Source organism: Calonectris borealis, chromosome 18 (assembly GCF_964195595.1).
Source record: "Calonectris borealis chromosome 18, bCalBor7.hap1.2, whole genome shotgun sequence".
Classification (NCBI taxonomy): Eukaryota; Metazoa; Chordata; class Aves; order Procellariiformes; family Procellariidae; genus Calonectris; species Calonectris borealis.
This window is the reverse complement of record NC_134329.1, coordinates 1,450,760-1,464,141: the sequence shown is the minus strand read 5'-3', so window position 1 is coordinate 1,464,141 and position 13,382 is coordinate 1,450,760. Positions and strand designations below refer to the sequence as shown.

The 13,382-nt window shown below is 52.9% G+C and overlaps 1 protein-coding gene across 1 annotated transcript; it reads right to left on the bottom strand.

The window, feature by feature from the left end:
* Nucleotides 1-2,360: 2,360 nt before the first annotated feature.
* DUSP18 (dual specificity phosphatase 18) lies at nucleotides 2,361-3,059 on the bottom strand. Its single transcript, XM_075168154.1, is given in 5 exon segments — nucleotides 2,361-2,593; nucleotides 2,596-2,628; nucleotides 2,631-2,704; nucleotides 2,706-2,834; nucleotides 3,034-3,059. Coding segments are annotated over 5 exon segments (495 nt in total).
* Between the last annotated feature and the right edge of the window lie 10,323 nt (nucleotides 3,060-13,382).

Here is a 13,382-nt window from a genome sequence, read left to right as displayed (position 1 = left end):
GTAGGGGTCTAAGATACAAATGTTTAAGGCAGTTATAATAGTGTGCTAATTACTGTGTGCGTAACATAAGGCTGCTACATAAAAACTTAAGTGATCCACAGGCTTTGTGAAACACAGATGGTGCCTTAGTGGCACCCTAAGCCAGAACGAGAGCTTGGTTCAGTGGGTTTGGGTGTCAGGTGCAGGTGTCTCACCCGGGTTCTGATGGCTCTGAAGAAAGAGGTGTTCAAGAAAGAGCTGGCAGCAGCATCACCACCCCGCTTCCTCCCACTTCTCTTGAGAGTTGCGTTCAAACTGAGATGCTCACCCTTGATGCTACGCTGCAGCCATGCCCGCGCTCGGCTGTGTACCCGCTGAGCTGGAGCTGGACTCCCACCCAACTTCCCAGCTTGGCCTTGGACCTGCCTCATCACCACGGACTTGCCAGGCAGTCAGGACTCCCACTTCAACGAGCCTTAATCCACCTCCAGATGTGCAAAGCCCTGGTCTCCCCTCCCTTGGACAGCAGGGGCCTGTGCCTGTGCCTGTGCCCCAGCCAGTGGTGCCCTCCATGGCTGGCACACAAGAGCCAGACATCTGCAGGACCTGCTAGGGCTTGCAGCACTCTTGTTCTCCGCAGGGAAAGCCTGGTGTTCAACTGCAAAGCTGGAATAGAGAGGGGTGGGGATGACTCTACAGTCACCGACTGCACCCTTGTCTGGTCAGAGATCCAGTCCGAGAAGCACCAAGGCCCCAGGTGGTCACACAGCACGCAGGGCTCCTCCAAGAGGTCTGCCATGTCTCCAATGTTCTCTGTGATACCCATGCACCCAATCATCTTGTTCTGTCCCTCTCCTTTAACGTTTCTGTTTTCTAAGAGGAACTTCTTACACGTCCATGAGGAGTCGAGTCTTTGCTCTGCTTCTAGAAGGTGCCTTGGGAGAAAAGCAGTACACTCAAAGGAAGGCAAGGCTCTTTGTCACCCACCACAGCTATCACCTGAGCCGCTTTGAGACCTGCAGAGAGCTAGTTTGCCAGGTTGCTCTTTGTGAGCGTGGAGGAGCACTCCCAAAGTGCCATTGGTAGGATATACAATCACAGAGTCATTGAGGTTGTAAAAGACCCTTAAGATCATCGAGTCCGACCATTAACCTCACACTGCCAAGTCCACCACTAAACCATGTCCCTGAGCGCCACATCTACATATCTTTTAAATACCTCCAGCGATGGTGACTCAACCACTTCCCTCCGGTGCTTGAACCCTTTCAGTGAAGAAATTATTCCTAATATCCAATTCCTCCAATATCCAAACCTCTCCAGGTGCAACTTGAGGTTGTTTAGTCTTGTCCTATCACTTGTTACTTGGGAAAAGATTCCCACCTTGTTACAACCCCTCCCACCAACTGGGGCTGTGGGATCCCCTCATGCTGACCCCAGACCTGTGGGACCCCTCACACACACATGCCAGCCCGGAGCCCCCTAATCCCACCCAAAACAGGTTTGTTATTGCCACTCCAGAGTTGCTGGAGCTGAAAACTTCATGCTGTGACAAACCACAATTAATACATGGTTTGCTGCTGAGTGATACTCAAGTGTGCCCAGATCAGGCTTCTAGTTTATAATGACACGATGACCTTGCCGCAATGATTCAAACTGACAGCAGGGTTCCTCTTATTGCTCCCACCTTGACTTCCCAGCCCACTGGGATGGGAATAGCTCAAAGGCAGCATCTAAGATTTTGCATGTATAGGAGCAAATGGGGTTCTTTCCGAGCATCTCACCCAAATAACATGGATCATCTCCCAAGGGAGGCCAAGGCACCTTCTAAAAAAGGGTTGGGGCAATCAGGTGGCGGAAGAGAAAGGGTCAGATGGTGGAAAGCAGGACATCCTTGGGTCTCTCCCAACCGGGGATGCTGGAGTCTGTGCTCTTCCTGCCCTCTCTGGAATGCAGCAGATGACTGGACTTAGGGTTGCTGTCTCAAAACCCAAAGTCACATCCTAGTTAGGAAAAACAAACGTTGGTAACACTTCAAATATCCTGACTCACAGCTAGTTTCTGTCCTGTATTATAAGCACAGTTTGTGCTGGAATAAAACAACACTCTTTAAACACGTGACGGTTTCAGAGTTACTGTCAGGACCCCGATACAAATGACGTGTGAAAACTAACTGCATAGCTTAAACTGTGTTGCTTTTATTTATAGTAAACCCCACTACTTGCTGTTGTATTGCTAATCCCCTGTACTTTTAGTGGCAGAGACTTCATGCTCCAACCTCCTTAGACAAGAGTTTATTTTCAACGCTCCAGCGTGGATCTGGAAGAACTGCCGCTGGCTTTCCCTTGGTTTCTTGCCAAGAGATCACAACAGCTCGTTTGTACTCAGAGCAGCAGCATTACTCTTACTTCATTTTCATAAACATCGGCTGTCATCCCTGACGGAGAGCTGATCATTCGGAGCCTGTTGACGCTGAAGGGTTTGTATTCGTATTGGATGAGCTGCTGCCAGAAGCCATTGTTAGGTTGTACGATGGGATGGCAGGACTTGACCCAGGCATGGGCGCCTGCCAGGGACATGGAGCGGTGCTTCAGGAGATAGGCTGAGCAGATGGCGGGGACCTGCTCACCCCGGCAGCGCAGTGCAGCAGCATCCAGCCCCCGCATCCCCTGCGTGGATCTTAGCTGCTATGGAGTTGAAGGAGTTGCAGGCACGTGCAGGTACTCCCATCGGGACAGAGGGTGTTCACCACCTTTGGGGAGACGTTGTTGACGGTGCTGATGCGGTGGGTGAAGAGCAGGAGGTGGCTGTTGGTGGCCATGGCATCACCGAGGTAGAGGTTGGAGGTGATCTGGGTGCTGGGGCAGGGCTGAGAGGGCTCCCAGAGCCGCCGCCATTGAGGTGTGCTGGTTGTGTCTAGAAATACATGTAGAAATACGCCCAGCCCTGTCCCCCACCATGTCCTGGCCTGCTGGGCCCCACTGCCTGGCAGCCCCGGGGGGTCAGGGAGCGGTGGCGGGGTGGGCTGGGCCCCCCATGGCAACCGCTGCCGCGCACACAACGGTGGGTGGCAGCGGGGCCATGGAGGAGCGGGGCGGCGTGCGGCCTCGCCTCACCTTCTTCCCGCCGCCCCAGAGCAGGCAGCTCGCCGGGCCCCGGTGTGGGCTTGGGGGGCCCTCACACTGTCTGGGGCTGGGGGACCCCGCACACTGTCCTGGGGCTGGGGGGCCCTCACACCGTCTGGGACTGGGGGACCCTCACACCATCCTGGGGCTGCGGGACCCTCAGACTGGCTGGGGCTGTGGGACCCTCACACCATCCTGGGACTGGGGGACCCTCACGTTGGCTGGGGCTCGGGGACTCCTCACACTGTCCTGGGGCTGTGGGACCTCTTACACAGGCTGGGGCTGTGGGACCAGGTCAGTGGGGTACGGCTTGGCACCCCCCTGCACCCCGCTCTGTGTGACACGAAGCACCCTCTCATCCGGAGCAGCTCTGCAGACTCGGACCTCGACCTGGACAGCCATTTGCCTGACAGCCCCCGGATCAAATCCACCAGCCGTGCCAGCTGCCATGCCCTGCTGCTCCTGGAGAAGAAGGTGACGGCCTCCACTCCCCCTCACCCCTCCAGGCCCTGCTGGTGCTGCCCCCCAGGATGGGGTTCACGGCCCCCTCTGGCACAAGGGGAGAGTTTGTTCTGCGTTTGGCTGCTGGTGAACGTGTCTTGGAAAAGCGGAGTGAGATTCCCCTCCTCTGAAGAGGCTGGCAGTGAGAGCTGCAGGTGACGCAAGGCTGGAGGAACGTCTTGTGCAAACACTTGGGTCCCAGTTCCTTAGAGTCCTTAAACCATCGCTTAAGTCCTCGGCCCTTAGGCCTTCAGCCTGATGGATCAGGATGGGGGTGTCAAGGCTCTCTCCAGGGGAGTGGGAAGCAAATGATCGGGGGGAGGCAGCTATCGGTTCTTGGGCCACCTTCAACAGGAGTGGTTGCACCTCCATCCTGACCTCAGGGCACAGTTGCTGGACCTTCACGCACTGAGTAGTTCCCTTCAGCTTGCCTCTCTGCTCCTGGGCAGCCAGGCTTTTTGTCCTTAGTACCCAGCCAGCACCACCCGAATCCCCTCCCCGCACCTTACTGCGTATATCCCAAGGAACTTTGCCATCTCGCTTTGGTCAGAAAGCCCAAGCATCATGATTTCAGCAGTTTTTTCAGTTTAAATCAAAGTTTTATAACGTGGGGTTGCAAAGTCCACCCTCTTGACTGTTTCTGGCAGAACTGTAGGGTCCTGCCAGGGTCTGGCTCTGCCTGTGAGTGAGCCTGCTTAAGCAATAAACTGTGCGGTCCCATAGCAGTTATTAGAGAGAACAGGGAAAAAAGCTTATCTGGCTTCACCTCTCAGGTGAGGTTTGCTCAAATAAGAAAGTCTAATACAGAAATTAATGTCTGATGGTTTCAATTCCCAGTGTCTCTTGCTAAAATCTGTACTTGAGACATGAACTAGTGATGCTAACAGGTCCCGACTGAAGGTTTCTTTCTGCTGTCACGGGGATGACAGCCTCGCGAGGCAGAGCTGAGGCATCTTTTCCTCGGTTTGGCGTTCCCTAATCCCTTAACTCAGTGGACTGACGGTAACCTCTAGGTAGCTGTGTGCTGAGGAAATCCTCCTGGCCTGCAAACGTTTATGATGTACGAGTTTCAAGACCTTGGGGCAGTGCAGCTGCTGTGAGTGAATCAGCTCTAGGCTACAACCAAGCCCCAAGCTGTGTTGTGATGCCGGGTTTGGTCCCGCAGCGCAGGTGTGCCCTGGTTTTGTCTCACGCACACAGACAGGTTTCTGTTCACAGTCAAGAGACCCAGGGGGTGCAAACCCCTCATGGCTCAAAACCCTGCAAGCATGGAAGCCCGTGCCACACCTGTGGCGCACGGGTGACGCGAAGATCATTAGCTTGCCCAGTAAATTCCTGTTGAGAGCCCCCTCAAACCAGATGACCACATTGTCGTTGGTTGGTTTTATAATGTGAGCTTTTTGTTATTGGTGTGATGGATTGGGTCTGAGATGCAAGAATGCAAGAGAGTGTGACTACTGTCCTCCAGACCTGCTCCTTACCGTAGTGTGAAATGAATTATAGTCAAGGATGATTTGAGTAATCTCTTTCAGACCAATGTTTAGAGTGATACTTAACGAATTTTGGAGCTTCTTTGCTTGGAGGTCACCTTGACCATCGTGAGGGATGTGTCAGGATGCCTCTCTTCCCAAAGACAAGCATCACTTTGGAATTCGTTATTTTGTGGTTAGGATAGTGGCTATAAGGTCTTATGTTTTCTTTCGTAAAGGTAAAACACTTCGAAGAGGCCAAAAAGAAGACTGAACGTTTCCACAAACATTTAAAGCAGCAGTTTTTGAAAGAACAGGAGAGAAAGACGGCGCGCTGGAAGAAGGCATCCGAAAGGTTTGAAAAATCACTGGAAGTGTTCAGTCGCAGAAGCGGGAAGGCATCCGGCCCTTCCACCAGTGGTTATTCGGCGAGTCAAGTGACACCCTTGGAACACGCAGCTGCTACTGAGGGAGAAGGGACCAAGAGAGACGTCTAGAGAGCTCCTCCTGCAGGCTGTCCCAGGGCTCCGGCCCACGTCTTGCCAACCTACTTGAATTTTCAGTTTGTCCTTTTAGGAAGCTAACACTCGGTCCTGTTACAGCAATAAACCAGCACGATCCCTCACTCTCTCTCGTATTGCTGCCCATTTACCTTTTGAATCGATGGGGCTGCTGTGGTTAAAGGACCATGGGCTGGGGACAATTCAGTGTGGCAGCCGCAGGAGTAAAACACCTCTTCAAAGGGCTGGTTTCCTTTGAGGGAATAGAAAAGTGATGTGAAAGGGACAGAGTTTTTTCTTGGCTTGTGCCTTTAGAGAGGATCCAAACAACGTGTTGCACAGCTAGTTGGATTTCCAGAAATGTTATCAGAGGTTCAGGGAGGGTAGAGGAATCTGTCGTTGGGGAAAAAGAAGAGGGATTCATGACTGAAGAAGCTTAGGGAAAAAAAAACAAGGAATGGAGTATTGAAGGAGAGTGCCTCGAGGCACTGAAGAAGTGGGTAAGTGTCAGCAGCAGGTGGAGAAGGTGGTTGTAAGCAAGTAGAACTGATCAACTTTCTTCTTCCCTTTTCCCAAACCAGAGACGTTCAGAGTAACGGTTGAGTCCCCCCAGTAGGATGGGATACAGCTTATCACGGGAGTGCAGAGCTGGAGAGATTGCCTCTGGCCTCTGCGGTGCTGTAGCAGCAAGTATATTTTCGCTACCCTTGAAAAATGTTAATCTAACTTGTTTTTAAAAAACTCGCAGTAAAGGAGATGCTACAGTTTCTCGAGGTGGCCTAGTTTTTCAGCCAGCATTGCAATGTTGGGGTTTTCATAACATAAACCTTTTTTGCTTGAAATGAAGTTGAACATTTTTAATGCTTCCCAGTGGCCTTGAGGGAATAATCGGATGTTGGAAGATTGCTGTCACATCCTCACTCAGTTTTTTCTTCACTGGATTAAACAATGCTCAGTACCTTCAAGCTGTCCCCCTCAGTTAGGATTTCTAAAGAGAATTTTCACGATTAATGCGAAAGGCATACCTCAGACATCAGGACAGCACACCTGGCAAGTTACACTCCAGTGCTCAAAAATCTGGCGGCATCAGGCCTTGACAACGAAACCCTGCTTCTCGGTTTACTGTAAGACTATTTTTTTAAAGAAACAACAAACTTTTCCCTAACCTCTGGCTCTTGAAAACTGTAAATAATTCTGCTGCTTCTTCCCTAGAGCTTTTCCAATAATTCAGCCAGACTCAGACACCTGGCAACATTACACGTGATGACAACTAAAAATCTTAGACTGGCAGGTGCCTGGCAAGTCTGACTGTCGGGACAGTGCTTTCCATCACTGGGACACCTTGGCAATAACAGGCCACCGGCTATGGCCTTGCCTTACGAGGGCTTGCAGCTAGCTAAAGGCATCCTCTCAAACTGTCTCCAGAGGATGCTTCGTAGACATGATTCAGGTGCTGAAAGGCTCTAGAAACACTGAATATAAAATCAGTGTTTGGCTCCTGAATTGGCTTCAAACCATAGATCTATAGTCTTGTTTTTCCTGAGTATTTAAGGCATCTTCTTGTTGTCTTTCTTTCTTACACCTGTGATAAATCTGCCCTGCATACTGTCCTCTCCACGGATAGATCCTTCCTTCTTTGTGGTGAACGGAGTCAAATCCAGTTGGCGGACAGTCAGAAGTGGTGTTCCCCAGGGCTGAGTACTGGGGCCAGTTAAGTTTAATATCTTTATCAATAATCTGGAAGAGGGGATCGAGTGCACCCTCAGTAAGTTTGCAGACGACACCAAGTTGGGCGGGAGTGTTGATCTGCTTGAGGGTAGGAAGGCTCTGCAGAGGGACCTGGACAGGCTGGATCGATGGGCTGAGGCCAATGTATGAGATTCAACAAGGCCAAGTGCTGGGTCCTGCACTTGGGTCACAACAACCCCAGGCAACGCTACAGGCTTGGGGAAGAGAACAAGTCTGATGAGGAGCAGCTGAGGGAACTGGGACTCTTTAGCCTGGAGAAGAGGAGGGTGAGGGGAGACCTCATCACGATCTACAACTACCTGAAAGGAGGTTGTAGCGAGGTGGGTGTTGGTCTCTTCTCCCAAATAACTAGTGATAGGATGAGAGGAAATGGCCTCAAATTGCGCCAAGGGAGGTTTAGATCGGACATCAGGAAAAATTTCTTTACTGAAAGAGTGGTCAGGCCTTGGAACAGGCTGGCCAGGGAAGTGGTGGAGTCACCATCCCTGGAAGTATTTAAAAGACGTGTAGATGAGGTGCTTAGGGACATGGTTTAGTGGGCATGGTGGTGTTGGGTTGACGGTTGGACTCGATGATCTTAGAGGTCTTTTCCAACCTTAATGATTCTATGATTCTACGATTCTATTCTATAAGAGTGGTTGGAAAGCTGCCTGGTGGAAAAGGACCTGGGGGTGTTGGTCGACAGGTCTCCTGAATATGAGCCGGCAGTGTGCCCAGGTGGCCAAGAAGGCCAATAGCATCCTGGCTTGTGTCAGAAATAGTGTGGCCATCAGGACTAGGGAAGTGATTCCTGTACTTGGCACTGGTGAGGCCGCACCTTGAATACTGTGTTCAGTTTTGGGCCCCTCACTACAAGAAAGACATTGAGGTGCTGGAGCGTGTCCAAAGAAGACCAATGAAGCTGGTGAAGGATCTAGAGCACAATCTTATGAGGAGCGGCTGAGGGAACTGGAGCTGTTTAGTCTGGAGAAAAGGAGGCTGAGTGGAGACCTTATCGCTCTCTACAACTACGTGAAAGGAGGTTGAAGTGAGGTGGGTGTTGGTCTCTTCTCCCAAGTTACAAGTGATAGGACAAGAGGAAATGGCCTCAAGTTGCGCCAGGGGAGGTTTAGATTGGATATTAGGAAAAATTTCATCACTGAAAGGGTTGTCAAGCCTTGGAACAGGCTGCCCAGGGAAGTGGTTGAGTCACCATCGCTGGAGGTATTTAAAAGACTTGTAGATGTGGCACTTAGGGACATGGTTTAGTGGTGGACTTGGCAGTGTTAGGTTAATGGTGGGACTCGATGATCTTAAAGATCTTTTCTAACCTCAATGATTCTACGATTCTATGATTCTATTCTATGATTCTTGACCTCATTCATGAACAGCCTGTCTCCACCATGCTGCTGCCTGGATCCTGCAGCAGACCTTTGTGATAACATCCAGCTGGAAAAAGAAATTACCAGAAGAGTTAACTGCCTGGCAGCCCTGCATCTGCAGCTTTTGCCTGCTATGTTTGTTCAGGAAAATGTGGATCTGTTGTTCACCATGACAGCTGCTGGACAGGACAAACAGGAAACATCTTCAGTCATGCTGGCACCAGTGACAGACTGGTGTCTACGTACATCAGTTGGCTTGTGTAGCACTGAAACCCAAGAAGAGATGCATTCAGGTGAAAAGCAAGGAAATGCCAACAAGCAAATAATACCATGAATTTTTAGAGGAGCCTGGAGGTTGCCACCCAGGGCTGACCTGTGCTGGCCGCACCCAGGATTTTGTTTGTGAGAAGATGTTTTGAGAAAAAGACTGGTTTAAAACTGAGTGAGGGCTTCTGGATTTGGTCCAGGCAATTGCGTGCTACCATGCAACACTTCAGCTATTGTTTGAATGCTGCCTGAAGCTTTTGGCTCTGTCAGCTGTAAAATGTGCCATCCAGACAAAGGTGCGCCCAGGCTCCTGCAGCCCTGCAGCAAACCTGCCCTCCATGGCCTTTGGACTCTCCTGTACATGTCTGGCCTCTGCAGTATCCCGGGGCAGCGAGTTTCAGCCTTTAATAATGCGATGTGAAGAAACAGTCCCCTTTGTTTTTAAGCCTACTATCAGGGCAAGTTCACTGTGTGCCCTCAGTTCTTGTGTTATGAGAAGCAGTGAATGATTGCTTGTCATTGCCTCCCCATTTTGTGATTTCAGAGTCCTCGGCTTTGTCCCCTCTCCATCAACCTCCTCTCCGACGTCAGGCGGTTTCAGCTCGGCTCTGCTGCGCAGCCAGCCCAGGAGCAGTTCATCCCCGTTGCTACAGTAACAGTACCATCCATCCATCTCCCAAACAGCACCCACCCTGTGCGCAGGGGTCCCTGCGTGGTGCCTGGCACCCTGCGGCGAGCAGGGGATGTCCCTCCCCTCTTGCCATGGAAGCAGAGGGGCTGCGGGGCTCCGTCTAACAGTGCTCCTCTGTGCGGAGGTTACAGGGCCAGGGCTCAGTCCCTCTGAGCACCTCCCCGTCCTCCCCGTGCTGGGAGAGGCCAGTCACCAGTCGTCATTTCTCCAGTCCACCAGCTCAGTGCTGTTCTTGATCCCGCCATCCCCATGGCAGGAGTCAGCCCTTGCACTCAGCAGCCATCCCCGGTGTGAAGAGCAGCAGGCACGGGGCGATGCCTGGCCCTGTTTGCCCCCACCTCAAGCCCTGTGGCCTTGAAACCAGTGGAGCTGTTGGAGCCGTACCGTTTGCCACGATGGGCTGTGGGCATTAGCTGGTTCCTGGACCTGGCTCTGCGGGGGCTGGGTGCCCGTGCTGATGGAGCCCTGGGTGGGCCAGGCCAGCCAGCACACGCGTGTTCCTGCTCGGCAGAGCGAGGAAGCAGCTGACATTTGCCTGGAAGACTGGAGGTTGCGACTTGCTGCAGACTCAGCAGGCAGATGCTGATCAAAATCACACTCTGCTCGCAGTGCCCCCAACGCCCCCAGGGAGATTTTCCTCTCAAGGAGCTGCCCTCTTATCGCTGCCCACAGCTGACTGCAGAGGGTGCTGCTGGCTGAGCCAGTGTCCCTCTTCAGCCACGCTTCTCCTGCCATCCCGCTTCCAGTCTGGTGCTCTCAGGCTTCTTGCTTTGCACAGCCAGCTCAGCGCCTCCAGCCTTTCCCTGTCTTCCCCCTTTTAAAAGTCAGTTTGCTGAGAGCTTACAACAATCCCACTACACCTGTCTCCTCAGCAGTCTCCTTACTGTAGGCACTCATTGGTTTCTCTGTTTAGGTACAGCAGAAGCGGAGGCAACAGTGGTTTGATCAGGAAAGACTCCTCAGCTCCAGCGCTCCACTGTGGGGAGCCCCGAGGGGTACCTCTTGCCTCTTGAATGGGAGAGGACCCATCACTTTGGCACAGGCTGGCGAGGTCTGTGTTTTCAGCCAGAGCTGGAAGGAATGTGGAGCTGTGTCAGTACAACGCTCATCACACGGAACAGGCAATGCTTGGAGCAGAGGGGGATAGTACTGGCTGCCCGCACCTCCCCCAAGGTGAGCAGCTGAAGCCAGAGCCGTAGGGCAGGTGAATTGGATGGATTATCCAGGATCAAAGCAGCCCAGGGCACCAGCACTGACATATATCTCATGTTTCCCCTCCCTGCAGCTCTGATCTCGGCATGCAGAAGCAAGCAGACAGGATCTGGGCAGAGGTCTGGGCCCTTTCCTCACCTAAGAGGCTCCAAGGAGAGAAGGAGCTGATACATCCTGGGTTTGGCACACTGCACGGAGTGCTCACAGATGCCCTTGGGCAGCGTTAAAAGAGGCAGGTGATTCTTGCCTGTAGCCCCATGCGGGCAAGACCTAGTACAGACAGTGTGACGGGCAGGTGGGAGCGGTTTGGTTCAGCCTCATCACAGGGCAGTACTGCCTGTGTTTGGCTTAGCAGGCAGCTCCCTTGCCTGCCCACATGCTCAAGCTTGGACCACAAATATAATATTAATAGCATATGTTCACTGAATGCTAAATCACAGGAGCTTGCACTGACCTGGAACAAGGTAAACCCTCAAGATGAATGTGCAGTTGAAAAGAAACAGCAGCTCCTGCGTGCCTCTCCTGAGGCCAGCACTGCAGATTCATGGGACTTGTTTTATGTGCATGCTGCATCATTATTATGCTCCACAGCTGCAAGAGGCTGGTAGGAAACACAGCCTGAGAAGCAAAATGTTAGCTGCTGCCTGCTGTCTGCATGGGTTCCCAGCAGCAGCAGACACTGCTACTCCTTTGAGATGAAGTTGTCTTCCTGCCTGAAGTCATGGCAGAGGCAAAAAGGTCAACGTTTCTTGTTCTGCACGTAGCAGCTCATGGCCTGTTCCCCAGCACCTCCCCCAGGCAGGGGACAGGGCTGGGTGTCCTGTCTTCTCCTGGAGAGAGGCAGAGAGGCAGAGTCAGCGGGACCTTGCCCTGGAGCAGATGCTGGCTGGGCGGGAACAGGCAGCGCTGGAGCTGTGCAGGCAGACGAGCATCCCTCCTGAAGGAAAACCCTGTGACAGGTAGGGCGGAAAGGCTGGAAAGCACCGGGATCCCTTGTGGAGCCAACCCTCTCATGTACGGTGAGAAGGCACGGGGCAGTCAGCAAACCCCAGGATACACAGCTGTGGTCTTCACCAGCTGTGGTCTGGTGGGATCAGCTCCTCCCAGCCTGGCTCTGGAGAGCAGTGGGCAAAGCATGCAGCCACAGGGCCAGTGATACCTCCCTGCTGGCTCCTGCTGTCCCCATTGCCCTCCAGCGGTCCTCCCCCATACTATGGTTATGAAATCACCACTCCTCATGATTTGCTTTCTGTTTAAATTCCCCCCCGAGGCTGGACAGGTCTCCTCTCCAGCTCAGCCAGTTTTGCTGTGCTGCCATGCCTGGACAACCAGCTCCACCACTTCATCCCAGTGGTGCCCCTCGGTATGACGAGTCTCATGTCCTGTGTGCAACCAAGGACCACTCCTGGGGGCCACCGCAGTAGCAGGAACTATTATCCCCAAAGTGGTGCTTGGGAAGCTCTGTCATGCTTTAGCTGACCTTCAACCCTAAGCTAGCTGGCAAGGGAACCAGGGGATGCAGGTCATAGACGATCCTGCATGTAGCAAGAGTGATGACATGTTCCCTTTCCCTCTGCCAGGAAATAAACACTGAGAAAAGGGCCCGACATTGTTATTTTTAATGATGTTCCCAGCACCCTGCCTGAGCCTTTCTGACAGGCTCTGGGGGCCAAGGGAAGTGCAGACTCCTTCCCACCTGCTCACGATACGGACAAGGAACACGTCATCCCACTGACGGCAAGACATGGGAACGAGTGAACACAAGCCGGAGCCGCAGCTGGGCCGTGGTCAGGGATCAGTCAGCCCCGCGGATTCCCCCGGGGCTTGGTGTGGTGCCAGAGCTCCATGTTCCCAGCATGATGCAAGGCTTGGCGCAGCACAGCAACCAGCACAACTGGCTCCCCTGAGGCTCTCCTGAGGACCCAGCTCCTCACGCAGAGCTCTGTGCCAGGGTGGTGGCAGCCTGTGAGGTGCTCACGTGCCTCCAGACACAGCCTGCTCCAGCTCAGCCGCAGAGCCCAGCCTTGAGGGCACCGCAGGGGTTCGTGGCTTCAGAGCTCCTGGTGTGCAGAGGAGCAGGAGAAGATGCTTTCCATTGCATCTGGAGAGTGGTTCAGATGGTGGGTGAAAGCCCAGATGGGGCCAGGGAGGTCTTTGATGTTCAGCTGTTTAGTCACAAGGCCTTTGAGTCTGAACACAGCTGGACTCAGTGGGGAACAGCGTACCTGGGCCGTACCTGCACCCAGGGTCTCTTGGCTCTCCCTTCCCTGCTTGGACATGCCCCGCACTGCTCCCCTGCCCACATAGTTTGGATTCTTGGGCACCTCTGGCTCAGAGCAATGATGGAGTCTGGTGGGTTTGGATGCAGCGAATTGTTTCAGGATGGATCTGAGGCTTTTCCTACATCCTGGATGAGGTGGGATTGACGCAGGTTTGGTGACGTTTCATCCAGCTCCCAAATCAACCTGACTTCCTTCCTGGCAGAAGAGCTGCTGCTGGCCCGGAGCAGTCCGTGAAGCTGCAGGACAAGT